Source organism: Acanthaster planci, linkage group LG01 (assembly GCF_054643075.1).
Source record: "Acanthaster planci isolate LZ-2023a linkage group LG01, COTS_SCS, whole genome shotgun sequence".
Classification (NCBI taxonomy): domain Eukaryota; kingdom Metazoa; phylum Echinodermata; class Asteroidea; order Valvatida; family Acanthasteridae; genus Acanthaster; species Acanthaster planci.
Window position 1 is genome coordinate 13164059 of NC_141777.1, and position 14582 is coordinate 13178640.

Genomic DNA, 14582 nt, shown 5'->3' on the forward strand with positions numbered 1-14582 from the left:
GATTGAGTACATAGCAAAAGATTCTTATCCAAGTTTGTCACCTCAAACAAGGAACATGTGCAAATGGCAAATCCTGCCTTCCATTCTAAATGTACCTTCAAGTAGTGATTTGTTCAGATGCGCATTGAAGTAGTTGAAAGACTTTGCCCCATCCATGCATTTTTGTTTTGATTGAGTAGATTCAAGAGAAGCTCGATGCAGCGCTGCAGGCCAGGGAGCAGCTGCACAGCAGCTGGCAGGCCAAGAAGGACCGGCTGGAGCAGGTGGCTGAGCAGCAGGTGTTCCTCAGAGACGCCAAGCAGTTAGACACAATCAGCGCTCAGCAAGAGGTGAGTAGTCACACAGGAAATCAACCCTGATAGAGCCAGGTTGCAGGGGAAGCCTGACTTGACGTTCTCCCTGATATCAGCACAGTGTATTTTGATCACGCTGAGCCATCATGAGTTTCTCTTGTAATGCCTTTTGATCATTTTAACACCAAGTTTATGAAAATTAGACCTCTCGTGAAATGCCAATGTTTTCCAAGACCAGTCCCCAAATGTGTTACCTTTCACAATAGAAATATATTCAGGCACGCAGGGCAACGCACATTAACCACTTCCTGCCGGGGGCTGCGGTACTGGAGGCATAGGCCTTATATTCGTGGCCGGGGTCTTCGAAATCGGAACTTTACTAAAAAAAAAAAAAGTTGCTGGGCATTTTCTTAAAAAGTTTGGCTCTGTCAGTTAAAAAGTTTAGGCCATCATTGGAGGTAAATAAATTGGTCCGAGGCAATGGGTTGTCCGAGGTTAATGGGTTGCTGGGGCCGGAGAATTGGGACTTTATTTTATAGCCGGGGTGACCGAACTTATAAAAGCCTGTAATAAAATTACTAGCTGCTGAGAGCTGCCGGGCACTGCCAGTCAATCCCCGTATTCTTTCAGCGCAGAGTGCTGACATTAGCGGAGGTAATCCGTGTATTGTTTGTGCAGAGCGCATTTGTTCGCGCTGCCAGGCGCTCGTAGCGGATTATCGCTGCCTGCACTGAAGACAAAGCGCGGGCTGTGCGCGCTCATTATGCACCTGTGCCCCATGAATGACCCGGCACAGGCACTGCTGGCCCTTGCCACGTTGACTGACAGGGCACGGCCCTCGCTGCTTGAGAATAAAATCCGCCGTGCAGTGGCTACATGTGTTCATATTGGGTATCGTGTTATCAGAGCAGAGACAACATGGCTGAAGTTATATCCGGAGAGTCCAGTTCTTCCAGTGAAAGCGAGTTTTATCTCAGTTCAGACGAAGGTTCTTTGTCTTCTTCATCTCCGCCGTCACCTGCTCAAGTACAGTCAAGTACAGAAATTGACAGTGATGTACCCTTGGCGGTATATGCCAAGCGCAAGAGATAGTCCCGTACACAGACCGCCACGTCGACCAGCAGCAGTGCCGCACTGTTTCGGTGGACAGATGAAGACAGTACACCGCTAAAGTACGGCTTCACCGGTAAGGGTGGTGCCGTTGATCCCTGTCTGCATCGCAGCTCGACCTGCAGTGAAGCCTTTGAACCGTTTTTTGACGATGTTCTCTACAACAAGATAGTGCAAGAGACCAACTGATATGCCGTGCAGAGGCCCGCTACGACATCGGCGCACATGCGATCATGGACTGATCTGAACACTAGAGAACTGAAGGCCTTTCTGGGCCTTTGCATAATGACGGGCATTGCGAAGCACCCCACCCTTCAAAGCGTCTGGTCCACCGACCCACTACTGAAGATGAGCCTATTCCCGTCCGTCATGCCCCGAGATCGCTTCCTTGCCATCCTGCAGTCCCTGCACTTCAACGATAACACCGCCATGCCGGAGGACTGCACCGACCGCCTCTTCAAAGTGCGCCCAGTTGTCGACCATCTTGCTCAGAAGTTTGCCACTGTCTACGTTCCTCAACTGGACATTTCCGTCGACGACTCCCTGTTGAAGTTTTAGAGGCGTCTCTGCTTCGCAACCTACAACCCCAGAAAGAGGGCCCGCTTCGGCATCAAGATGTACAAGTTGTGCCAGAGCACCGGGAGTGCCGCCAGGTACTGCTACAACTTCAACATCTACACCAGCCAAAGTAAAGGAGACCTCCCAGCAATTACACAAGTGGTGATGGACCTGGTGAACGACCTAAGTGGCAAGGGCTACAACCTTGCCCTTGACTGGGCCTTCAGCAGTCCCGATTTGTTTCGACGACTTCACAACCAGAAGTTCAACGTCGTCGGCACCGTCATGGCGAACAGAAGAGGGATGCCGAAAGACCTGCAGTCCGTCAAGCTGAAGCGGGGCGAAACAGCATTCCGGTCGGCCGACCTGGGCATCAGCGGTTCTCTCCTGGCCATGGTGTGGCGAGACAAGCACAACATCCGTATGCTCTCCACCATGCATACGGCAGACATCCGTGGCTCTGGCAATCAAGACAGGACGGGGGAGGAAAAGCAGAAACCGACCTGCATCATAGAATACAATGCCCTGATGGGGGGCGTTGACAAGAGCGACCAACTAGCGGCAAATCATCGAGCAACTCGTAAGTCCCTCAAGTTGTACAAGAAGCTCTTCTTCTACCCGCTCGACTTGACGCTGGTGAACAGCTACGCCATGTACCTGGCCGTTGGTCACCGCCTGTCCTTCCTCGACTACCGCTTGAGTCTTGTCCGTGAGCTGCTGTTCGACGAGCCCTTGCCCGAGTACCGCCCTCAGCATAATACTCCACCAGTCACCAACTCCCGCTTTGTCAGCCGACACTTCCCTGTGGACTTTGAGAGGACCAGCTATGGCGACTTCCGCTACCGGCGGTGTGTCCTCTGCGCTTCCAGTGGTCAGCGAAAGAAGACACACTTCGAGTGCGACACGTGCCACCAGCCCACCTGCGTCGCCCCCTGCTTCAAGGAGTACCATACTGTCCACTAATTGACACTTTGAACATTTACTTTCATGGACATGTTCATGGACATTGTATTTTGTGTTTTTCATGACTTGATGCCCCACTTTTCTGTTGTAAAACAATATGTCATTTACTGGTGGTTTTAGGAGTTGGCATAGTTTCAACCTTTGAAAAAAATTACGAAAAAGACAAAGTTTCTGGAAAGTACTGCTTTGAGTATGTTGTATTTTCATCTCTTGAAAAAGTGGCACATTTCCTTGTAATGGTTTTACTAATGGGTCATGTTTTCAACCTTTGAAAAAAATGACAAAATAGACAAAGTTTCTGGAAAGTACTGCCTTAAGAATGTTGTATTTTCATCCTTTTCATTCCTTGCACCGGTGTTAGGAGTTTGCTCATTCTTGCCTTTTTCATGAGTTTTGCTTTTTATTTGATAAGAAAGAGTGGAAATTTATTTTACTACTTTTATGAGTCAAACTATTTCAATGAGAAATGAAAAGAAAACACAAGAGAAATGACAAGAAGAAAATAAGAGAAAAAGAAGTTCTCTCCAAATATTTGTCTGTGTGTATTTCTATGTGTACTTTATTTTATTGGTTTCTAAATTTTACTAAAAATTGTAGGTGAAATAAACTTTGGGAAGGGAAATATCCATTTTGAGCTAAAACGTACACTATGGGAGGGAAAATGAACAAGCTGGGGGATAAAATATGAGAGTGGTTTGGGGGGGATATAAGTTTGGTAGATGGGAAAATATATAACAGAGAAAAAAAACCCAATAGCTTCAAAAAATAGCAAAAGTTACATGCAGCAGCGCCACAAAAAACCCACACTTTTAGACCCCTTTTTTTACAGCATGAATTCATTTGTCCGTCATTGCCCGCACTCATTGAACAGTTGACAAAGCCCAGTGCACGTGCACAGCTTCCCATTCACTCAAGCCCAGTGCACGTGCACAGCTTCCCATTCACTCACCGCATGTTACACGCTGAGGTCTAGACCGTCAATCGCTCCGCATAGCAACACGGCAGCATAGCAACACATTGGGCCAAGGCCCGGAACAAACGAGCCCTTGTGTAACACTACACAATGGGGGCTCTATACAGAGCGGGCGGCGTGGCCGCAAAACCGAAGGGTCAATGGAAGTTGCTTGTGAGGGCTAGACTCGCCACGGGACACTCATTTTATGGGGTTTAGGCGTTCAGAAAAAAAATATGAATTTTTGAAAAACGAAAATATGAAAAAACGGCCCGGCAGCGCATATAACGGTTAAAAAAAGCAACCGGCAGCAAGTGGTTAAGACATGAACTGTAAATGGCTGTAAGATGAATTACTTCTTCACAGATGTACTCATAAGGAATATCTTTGCATTAATGCCTTTGGTTTTCAACAATCGCGCATGGGACAGCCAAGATCTTGAGGGAGTGGATCTTAACCTGGCTTCCCTTTCTCTCTTCTTGTTGTAACTGTAGGATGTTTTTTAAAAAGTACAGCTTCTTGAAGTGTCGGTGATCTTGTCATTGAGCTGAAAGAGTTGATTCATGGTTGAGCTTTTTGCCCATTTAAGTCACTGATGTTTCACTCCAATCACTGATTCTCCCTAGGCTTATCTGGCCGGCGCTGGGCTAGCAGCCACGGTAGAGGAGGTAGACGCCCTCGTTAAGAAACATGAAGACTTGGAGAAGCTCTTGGCCGCTCAGGAAGAAAAGGTAGGGATAAAAAGGCTGAATAATGGGAGAGGAATGGCTTCTTTGACTGAATTATGGAGGATACATTCATTGCTTTCACCTTCTGAGTTTGACTGCCTTTGTCATAAATAGGGTTGAATTCTGTCAGCATGTGTATTTATTTAGGTGTAGTAATTAGTCTTCTGAAATGTTTATATAAGCCTTGCAATAAATTCATCTGGTGTGGGCAATTGCTCTCCCTTTGTGCCCTGCTTTATTTTAATTTCAGGAGTGATAAAAAACTTGATACAGTTGAATATTATATAGTTTTGAGCAATACAAGCAAAACATAGCACCCTGTTGCTTTCTCCCCTGCATGTGGCTTCATTTACACCCCATTCCACAGCTCACCCGAGGTTTTAGAAAATGAGTTGCTCATTAGCCCTAACAGTCCCAAATCCTCCGATTTCAATATGATTTTACATACACCCGAGGGGGTTAGGGTTAGACCGTTAAACTGTTGTCCTTCTCTGACTTGATTTGATTTGCCACAGGATCCTTGCTTTGAAGGAAAGGTTCAACATTTCATTCAAATAATCCGTCCTGTTTAAGGCTTAGCATGCATAGTTCATAATCATTCCAAATGCTATTACTACCCTCTACAGCATCCACATTAATTTTGTGTGTACAGGGAACAGCTTTAGGGGAGTTTGCTCACAAACTGATTGCCCAAGACCATTTTGATGCGCCAGCAATCAGGAACAAATTCAGCGAAGTGCTGCAAAGGTATTCACGGTTATCTTGTCCAAGTATACAAACAGAGCAGTTTTGTTAATTTCATTCTTTGAAGGGGATGGGTGCTTTTGTTTGTTTTTTTCATTGAAGCTGGCCAAAGCTGTGAGACGGCTGAAAAAATGCAGAGAGAGAAAAAAATCACGTTGTACTCCTACACATTGTTGAGGTGGTGGAAATGGATGAGAGTCCATATAGATTAGCAGTTTTGTTATGTTATTAAGCCCCACACATGTTACAGTCTCTCAGCCAACAGGAATGGCTAACATGTCTTGAGTTACGAATTCTCTATAATGCACGTAATTTTTAGGTCTACGGCGCTCTACCTACCCAACAGTCACTACATATGCAAATTTCCCATGCGCGTATAGCTATTCGCAGAAAAGACTTAATCATCCATGGTGCCCTTTGACCTCCCACTATGCACTGCGGTCATACTGCCATGTTTATTCTTTCTTTTCTCAGTGCCGTATCGCAACGGACGTGTCTTTTAGACATCTCCGAGTTTTTCAAGTTTCGTTTTCACGACACAGTTCTGTGTTGACTTGAGTCATCCGGTCGTATTTCCTGAATAAACTTTTACCTTGTGTGATTTTAATTTTGTTGATGAGAGTGCTTTTTCCTTGTTTTCGGTGCCCTTTTCTTTCTTTTTCTGTATGTGCATTCTGTAGGTGTTTACTGTCAGTGTTACGAGGAACGGTCAACCCTACACTCCTCATAGGCCTTGCCGTTTGAGTGGGCGCATTCACACGTTAGCGGCCCATATAATCCACACAACCCTAGCTGCATGAGAGGGCAGATTGTCATTTTTAGCGGTTTTCCCTTTTTACCGCTCGAATGGGCGCTCCCTTATTTAAGCGGTCGTTGTGGATTAAGGCCGAACCACTTGAGTGGGCGATTCCCAATAAAGTGGTAGGACGGGGACAAGGCCTAGCTGCATGAGTGATTCACTCATATATGTGGCTCTGACGAGGACATAGGCCTTAGCCGCGAGTGGGGGGGTCCCTAATGGGATGTGCCTCCTGCTCGACAGTCATGCACGGAGCAGATTGATGCAGCTACATCGAGCCCGCGTTGTTCGCATGAGCTCTGGTCTCTTACGGAATGAGGGCAAGGCCAAGCCGCATAAGTGGGCGATCCGTATCCTAATTGGCTCAGACGAGGACTTCGGCCTTAACCGCGAATCTGGATTCTCTGGTAGTCAGAATTGCCCCCGGGACATTCTTGACTTATGACCATTCTATCTCTCCGCCGTCCAACAGACAACCTAGTCTCCACCGACTGGCTAAGATGCAACAAGTCGGCTGATTGACCACGTATGGATCAGAAAAGCCAGCGGGCCAATGGGCTCCTCTCTCCCCTACCCCCGCCGCCTGCAACAACTACCAGCCGTAGTAGCTCTGCAGCACACAAGTCCGCATCCTCGGTAGCATCGGCCGACCAGACATCTAGTTGGCCTCACGTTCCACCCACGTTCGACCGGGTCAGGCCCGCCTGATGATCCTCGGCCCACGGTACCGGGACACCCAACAAGAACTTGCTGGGCACCGTGGAGCCTACCGGGCCACTATGCCGCCGTGGCTTCTGACCTCCACAACCCATCCGCAGCTCTGGCTTTCAGCTTGGTATTCCCGGGAAACTGGGACCTTCCTCCAAGAAGATGGTGTCCGTACCAGCCAAGTTCCTGCCTGCCCCCCAGGGGATGAGCCTCTGACCTCACCCACCGCATTAGCTGCTAATTCACCCCCGCATTCCAGACTCGAGGGCAAACGGTCTTCTTCTTCATCGGTTTCTTCAAACTGAGAAGAGATGTCATTCCAAGCAACGGGAACACTCCCCTGAACCATGGATGACAGCGTTCCGGTCTATTAATGAATCTCTGTCCTTCCTTGTCTGCTGCCTGCCTGAGTGACAAACCCATACTGGCTTCTACCGCTCCGGACCCGGACCTACCTACCTCTCCTGGTTCCTGCAGCCTTAGCCCGTTCTGCAGTTACAGACGACTACGAGGAACATTCTGCTTCGTACGGGAGCATCCATAGATCCCACTCTGACACAGCTGTGCTTCAGTTCAAGCAACAGACCGGGTCGCCAAAACATGACATCAACTTTGTCGGTGATTTTCCCCTTTCAATTCGAACTCTCTACACCCTGATTTCCAACTACCATCTGGGAAGACTAATTCTACCCCTTTGGTCCCCCTGCCTCTCTGGGAAGACGCCCTTATAGAGACAGCGCCGGGCAATGCGGATACAACACCGCCTGCATTCTGGGCATTGGTACCGCCATGAATCATAAATCTCCCTATTCATGCCGCGTGTCTGACAAGGCTGGCAGTGGGAAGACCCCACGCCGCTCATGCGCCAGCCTTACTGAGTGCCCCGAATGCCTCGAACTGCTGTTTTCAGTCACCCATGTGGGGCATGCAGGTATGGGTAGATAGTACATGTTACCGGGCCACCCCCTGCGTTAGTTGGCATGACTCCGGTGGACGCAATACGGTTTATGCAGGCGCAATGCAGACCACAGCGTAGGTAACAGGTCTGCTCTGCCGCCGAGGTTTCTATACACTGTATGTTGTTCAGTCGTGCACATTCCACCCTACACCCGTGACTAGACTTGAATCAGCCATTCTTTGAGAAACAATGACTATGTACATGCAGTCTACCGGATACAACCTTCCCAATTCCGGTGCCTGTTCTTGGAGGCCTGCCGGAGATGATTCTGCACTTTGCCCGCAGACCTATGTATTAGGTGTGCTATGAGTTAATTAATATACTGGAGGATCCTGCTTGACAAGCCTTTGCTTCTTGGGACCCACCATCCACATTTCTTTGTTTATTCATGACATATTGTAATGGACAGTTATGTAGTAAATAAAAATGAATGAATGACACCCCCCCAATCGCCATACGCCTGACAGTGATCCATGGGCAACCTGCTCCATTTCTGGCCATGCCTTGATGATGACACCGTTTGCATGTGGACCCATTGCTGCATTTCTCCTGTCCATGTCTGGGCCTCAGGTGTTTGAATTCACCGAGCTTTGCACCGTCCCGGATTCTTCATGCGTCTTATTATCCTGTAATGATGCACTTTTCCAGGGGGCTTTCTCGTACTACATGTACGTTCGCACACTTATAACCACTTTGACCTACCATGCTTTCTCCACAAATCTTTCACACGGCCTCGCTGTGTCCGGTTCACTGCCCGAATGCGAGATCTTCCAATTAGGGCGTGTCCAAAACTTTTGTAGGGGCCTGAACACATTGTTTATCTCAAGGGCGAGTGTAGGGGCCTGAAATAGGTACACATTGTTTATCTCAAGAACATGCCCCCCCCCATTTTTTATGGTTGTGCTTGCTGCTAGTACAGTGGAATCCTACAACTGTTCAGTGTAGGAGTGGTGATGGACAGGAAACGGCTGTAGAGAGGAAGTAGCACGGTGTTATGTAATGCTTCCTGGAAGGCAGTGTGGTCACAGGTGGGCCATGTGTGGAGTCTTTGTTCTGAGTCACTCTGACTCCATGCTTTGTCGAAGTAACATCGACCCCAACACATGCCCTACAAGTGCCTACCTGTTTCCTTCTTTTACAGGTATGTAATGCTCTTCTTTCTTTTTATGCCAATCTATGAGGTCCTTAATAAGTAGACAAGTGATTTATATTGTTTAGATTTTCATGTAATGGCAACTAGGATGAGTCTTTGACGGGTCAGTAATTACTTGTTGGCAAGTTAGGCATGTATCATGTGGCATGAAGATTTCTTACCACTACGACATTATGCAACACGCAAGGACATGAAGTGAATCAGGGCTCGCCTAAACCCGCACTTTGATTTTTCTAACTTTTAATAACTAGGCCCACTGGGGAGTGAATTCATTGCGTATTTGTATCAGCAAACTCTTTCAGGCGTGTGGTAGATACTGCCTGAATTAGGCCCTTTGGCCATGCTAATTGAGTGGAGTGTAACAGGTCAAAATGCGAATCCAGTACAGAGCATGCTGTAGCCTAATTGACCAACTGATAGATTTGGATTGGAACCTAAGGTGTTCATGTTTCTTGTTATAGTGTGGACAGTTATAGTTTCGTGTAAAGAATCGATACTGAGGAATCGATACTGGATGTTCGATACTGGGACCACGGTGTGCGTAGTATCGATTTTTGGTAATCTCTAGGATTAGATTTATTAGTAGTAGTAAGTAACAGATAATGTATTTAAGTTTAGACTCTGACTCCATGCTTTGTCGAAGTAACATCGACCCCAACACATGCCCTACAAGTGCCTACCTGTTTCCTTCTTTTACAGTTTGGAGTCATAATTTTAATGTGCACCCTCACGGTGACTTGTACCGGTCACCTGGGGTGTAACATTTGGCGACCACGAAGGGACTGGTGTGTTCAATCCATCTAAGGGGGAAGGAACGCCAACACCTGTCCAGTGACCATGAACCACGGAGCAAGTTTCTCGACGAAAAGTATCAGCAGACGAGCAGTTCCTGGCCGGATGTCAAGTTGAAAGGGAGCGGAGGCCAGGACCAAGACAGCGAGGAGTGTGGGACCAGTGGCACAAGTAGTGGGGGACCGACTGAGCCAGTAATACTGCAAGGCAGGTTGCAGCCCCAGGAATGCCAATTAGCCCATCAGACGCCATGGAGGGGTCAGCCTTTGTGAAGTTTCAGCAGGTCATCCGCCAAGTTGCAGAAATGGGACCTGCTGAACTCCTTCGAGTTTATCAGCACCTGAAAATCCCAGGCCAGGAAGGCATCAGTGGAGAAGCAGCTGACGGTCGGAAGTTACTCCGGCTCATAAACCGTCACCTCCATGGAGATGAGATCCATGATACAGAAGATGAAGGTCTTGCTCTGTTTGAAAGCATCTTGTTATTCATCTCAGAGCTCCAAGAACAGACCAGTGAGACAAAGGAATCGGAAGTAAAGCCAGAACCACCAAAGCCCACGGTACCGAAACCAAGCATGTTGGCACTAGCTCGCAGAGAGTTCAAAATAGCAGGGCAGATAGGGGAGCCAGGACAACGAGACCGGTTGTCATTCTTAAGCCTTGCCCACCAGATCGAAAGCGGCCTGACGAAAGGTTATCCTGAGAGCGAGGTTGTTGAGGCAGTGATCAGGGCAGTTGTTCCAGGGTCATCTCTGCGCAGCTATTTGGAGGGGAGGACGGAGTTGACTCTTCCCAGCCTTCGGCGGGTGCTGAGGTCGCATTTCAAAGAGAAAAATGCCACCGAGCTCTATCACCAACTGTCCCGAGTGGCCCAACAGGACAAGGAGTCAGCGCAGAATTTTCTCCTCAAGGCCTTAGATCTGCGCCAGAAGGTGACGTTCGCGAGCAAGGAAGCTGATTCGGGGCTCTCATATGACAGCAAATTAGTACAGAGTATGTTCCTCCATGCTGTGCTGACTGGCCTGAGAAGCGATGCAGTGAGGAGTGAACTTCGACCCCTCTTACAGGACCAGAGCATCACTGATGAGTGCTTATTGGAGAAAGTCAATGTTGCGGACAGCCACGAAGCTGAACGTCGGGAAAAACTAGGGCACCAGCGGACTGCCGCGGTCAAAGCAGTAGAGCACAACTCTGCCGAGGAGGGGCCAAGCAAGAAGCCAAAACCAAAGGAGGGAACCCTGATGACAGAACTGGCGGAGCTGAAGGCAGGAATCGCGGAGATTGCAAGTATGAAACAGCAACTTGCGAGTCTGCAAGAGGCTCTGAATCCCAGCATGCCCGGTAGTTGGCAGTACAATCGATCAACAAGTGCAACCCGAGTCCGAAACCGAGGTTGCAGCTCTTGCCAAGAACAAGGAAGGGGAGACGGCTGCAGTCACTGTTTCATCTGTGGCTCCAGTGAACATTACGCCCGTGGATGTCGACAGCGCAGATGGAACTATCAGGGAAACGGCCGGCGGTTGCTGCCGAGGGACGACCAGTAACCGCCCAGCACGCCAACCTTAAGTCCCACGTCTTTCCAATAGCCACCAGGACGCGGACACACGTCAGCCGACTGGTAGGTGAGAGATGTCTGGTTAACTGTTTCATCAATGGCGTAAGGACCAAAGCACTGTGGGATACGGGAGCCCAGGTCTCCATCCTGCCAGCAGAATGGCATGCAATGTACCTGCCACAAGAAAAACTGAGACCTCTTTCTGAGCTACTAAGAGGTGACACTCTGGGACTGACAGCAGCCAACGGCACTGATATCCCATTTGATGGATGGGTGGATGTCTCCTTCAGGCTATCGACCGGACAGCCACACGCTATAAATGTGCCCGTCTTGGTCACAAGGGGCATTGACGGGGTACCCATCATAGGCTATAATGTCATTGAAGAAATAGTCACACGGGGGGATACTCCGCGACCAACTGATGTTGTCAAGGCGGCATTTCCGGCCATGTGTAAGGGAGAGATCAAAGCTCTTACCAGTCTCATTCAACAGAAGGGTCCACAGGAAGTGGGAGATGTGGTCGTCGGAAAAAGAGATATCCACATTCCGACCAGGGGCTGTATTATGGTGTCATGCCGGGTGAAGTCAGACAGCGTTACTCAGGGAACTACCGCCCTGTTTGAACCAACGATGAACAGTACACTCCATGAGGACCTCCAAATTGACCCTTGCATGGTCAGGGTAGAGAGAAGAAGAGGAGTTTTCTGTGTGTCCATTGCTGTGGCTAATTTAGCCAACACTGATATCGTTTTGAAGAGACGAACCAGTCTGGGCACTATAGAGTTGATAGAGTCAGCCACAATAGTCCGAACAAGCTGCCCTGCCCCAAAGGTCAACTCAGTAACAGCACAAGACAACCGCGACACATGGGTTCCTCCGGTCGATATCAGCTATTTGACAGCACACCAACAACAACTAGTCACCCAGATGTTGAGAGAAGAAGCCAGTGTTTTCTCTAAAGATGACAGCGATATGGGATGTATCACAGATTTGAACATGCACATCCGCCTCAAAGACGATGAGCCAGTGCAGAAATCGTATACATCTGTACCCCCTCCACTCTACAGTGAAGTCAAGATGTATTTAAGGGATCTGCTGAGCCGTGGGTGGATAGAGAAATCAGAATCCCCATACTCTTCACCTGTAGTATGCGTACGAAAGAAGGATGGCTCATTACGCCTCTGCATCGATTACAGGGAGTTGAACCAGAAGACGATACCTGATAGACAACCAATTCCACGAATACAAGATGTCCTGGACGGTCTCGGTGGAAACCAATGGTTTTCCACACTTGATCAGGGTAAAGCATACCACCAGGGCTTCATGGCAACAGAGAGCAAACCAAAAACAGCCTTCATCACCCCGTGGGGTTTGTATGAATGGAATAGGATCCCCTTCGGTCTCACCAATGCTCCCGCCGTTTTTCAACGCTGTATGGAGAACTGCCTTGAAGGACTGGTTGGCGAAATTGCGGTGGTGTACCTTGATGACATCTTGGTGTATGGGAAAACCTTTGAAGAACACCTTGAGAATGTGCGCAAAGTTCTCAGACGGCTCCAGGTGAAGGGTGTCAAATTGAAACCAAGCAAATGTTCATTGTTCCAGAAGGAAGTGAGGTATTTGGGGAGGATCATCGGAAGTGATGGCTACAAGATGGACCCTGCGGATGTCGAGGCAGTGGAGGCGCTACGAGGAAAGAAACCTAGCACTGTTGGTGAGCTAAGAAAACTTCTGGGTCTTCTTGGCTATTACCGACAGTATATTCAGAATTTTTCCACGATCGCTAAGCCCCTCTATGACCTGCTGAAGAAGCCAAGCCCAGAAGTCAATGGCCCATCAAGCCATGGTACAACACAGCTAACATCTAAGTCAGGAAGGAAGCCTGTGACAAGAAAGAGTGTACAGGTGTCGTCACGGCAACCCATTGAATGGGAAGCAGCACACCAGAAAGTGTTGGAACAGTTGCTTAGCTTTCTCACCAGCCCCCCTGTGATGGGTTTCCCAGACCACCAGCAACCTTTCATTTTGCACACGGATGCTTCAAGCGAGGGATTAGGAGCAGTCTTGTACCAGCGGCAAGATGGAAAGATGAGAGTGATTGGTTATGGGTCGCGGACGCTTACACCAGCAGAAAAGAATTACAATCTGCACTCTGGAAAACTTGAGTTTCTTGCCCTAAAGTGGGCGATCACTGAAAAGTTCAGGGACTATCTGTACTATGCTCCCTCCTTCACAGTGTACACTGACAATAATCCCCTGACTTACATTCTGACTTCCGCCAAGCTTAATGCAACTGGACATCGTTGGGTAGCAGAATTGGCCGACTTCAATTTTTCAATCAAGTACCGCCCAGGGAAGTCCAATGCAGATGCCGATGTTCTTTCCCGTATGCCACTCAATATCGAAGACTACACAGCCCAGTGTACCAGTGAAATAAGCCCACGTCATCTCGGTGCTACTGTTGACGCCGTTCGAGCAGAAAGTTCTGGATGCTTCCCATGGGTCGGTGCACTGACCATGTCTACTTCAAGCCCCGATGATAATGTGGCGAACCTTAATGAGATTCCAAGAGCAGAAATCAAGGTAGCGCAAAGAGAAGAGGAGGATATGAGACAACTCATACAGTCCCTGGAAAATGGCCGTCGGCCGGATAAGCAGAGCCAAGAGTGCAAATCCAGAAACATTAGTGCTCTTCTTCGAGAATGGGACAAACTCGAGCTGGATGCTGACGGAATTCTCCATCGAAGGGCAGGTGGTAAGCTGCAATTGGTCCTTCCAAAGAAATATCACCCAGTGGTCTACAAAGAATTACACAAGGAAATGGGTCATCTTGGCGTTGAACGTGTGGTTCACCTCGCTCGCGACCGATTCTATTGGCCTCGCATGCAAAGGGACATTGAGCACTTTGTGACCAGTGTTTGTCGGTGTTTGCAACAGAAGAAACCGAGCCGTCAAACCCGAGAGCCTCTTCAGCCAATAGCCACTACCACTCCATTTGAACTGGTGTCTATTGACTTCCTTCATCTGGAACGAAGTGTTGGGGGATATGAGTACATTTTAGTAGTAATGGACCATTTCACCAGATTTGCCCAGGCGTACCCTACAACAAACAAGTCAGGCAAGACGGTGGCAGATAAGATTTTCAATGACTTTGTTCTCAGATTCGGGTTCCCAAGCAGACTGCATCATGACCAAGGCAGGGAGTTCGAGAATCAACTGTTCAAGCGGCTCCAGCAACTGTCCGGTGTCACTCCGTCGAGAACCACCCCA

General features: G+C 48.5%; 1 protein-coding gene across 6 annotated transcripts in view; it reads left to right on the plus strand.

The window, feature by feature from the left end:
* Positions 1–14582, plus strand: part of LOC110979451 (spectrin beta chain, non-erythrocytic 5-like) — a 143759-nt gene that overhangs the window by 71714 nt on the left and 57463 nt on the right. For all 6 annotated transcript variants that reach the window (XM_022235248.2, XM_087141951.1, XM_022235252.2 and 3 more), the window contains 3 exons: positions 180–329; positions 4503–4607; positions 5257–5351. In XM_022235248.2, the coding sequence (XP_022090940.2) occupies positions 180–329; positions 4503–4607; positions 5257–5351 (350 nt within the window). The remainder of the gene's footprint in view (positions 1–179; positions 330–4502; positions 4608–5256; positions 5352–14582) is intronic.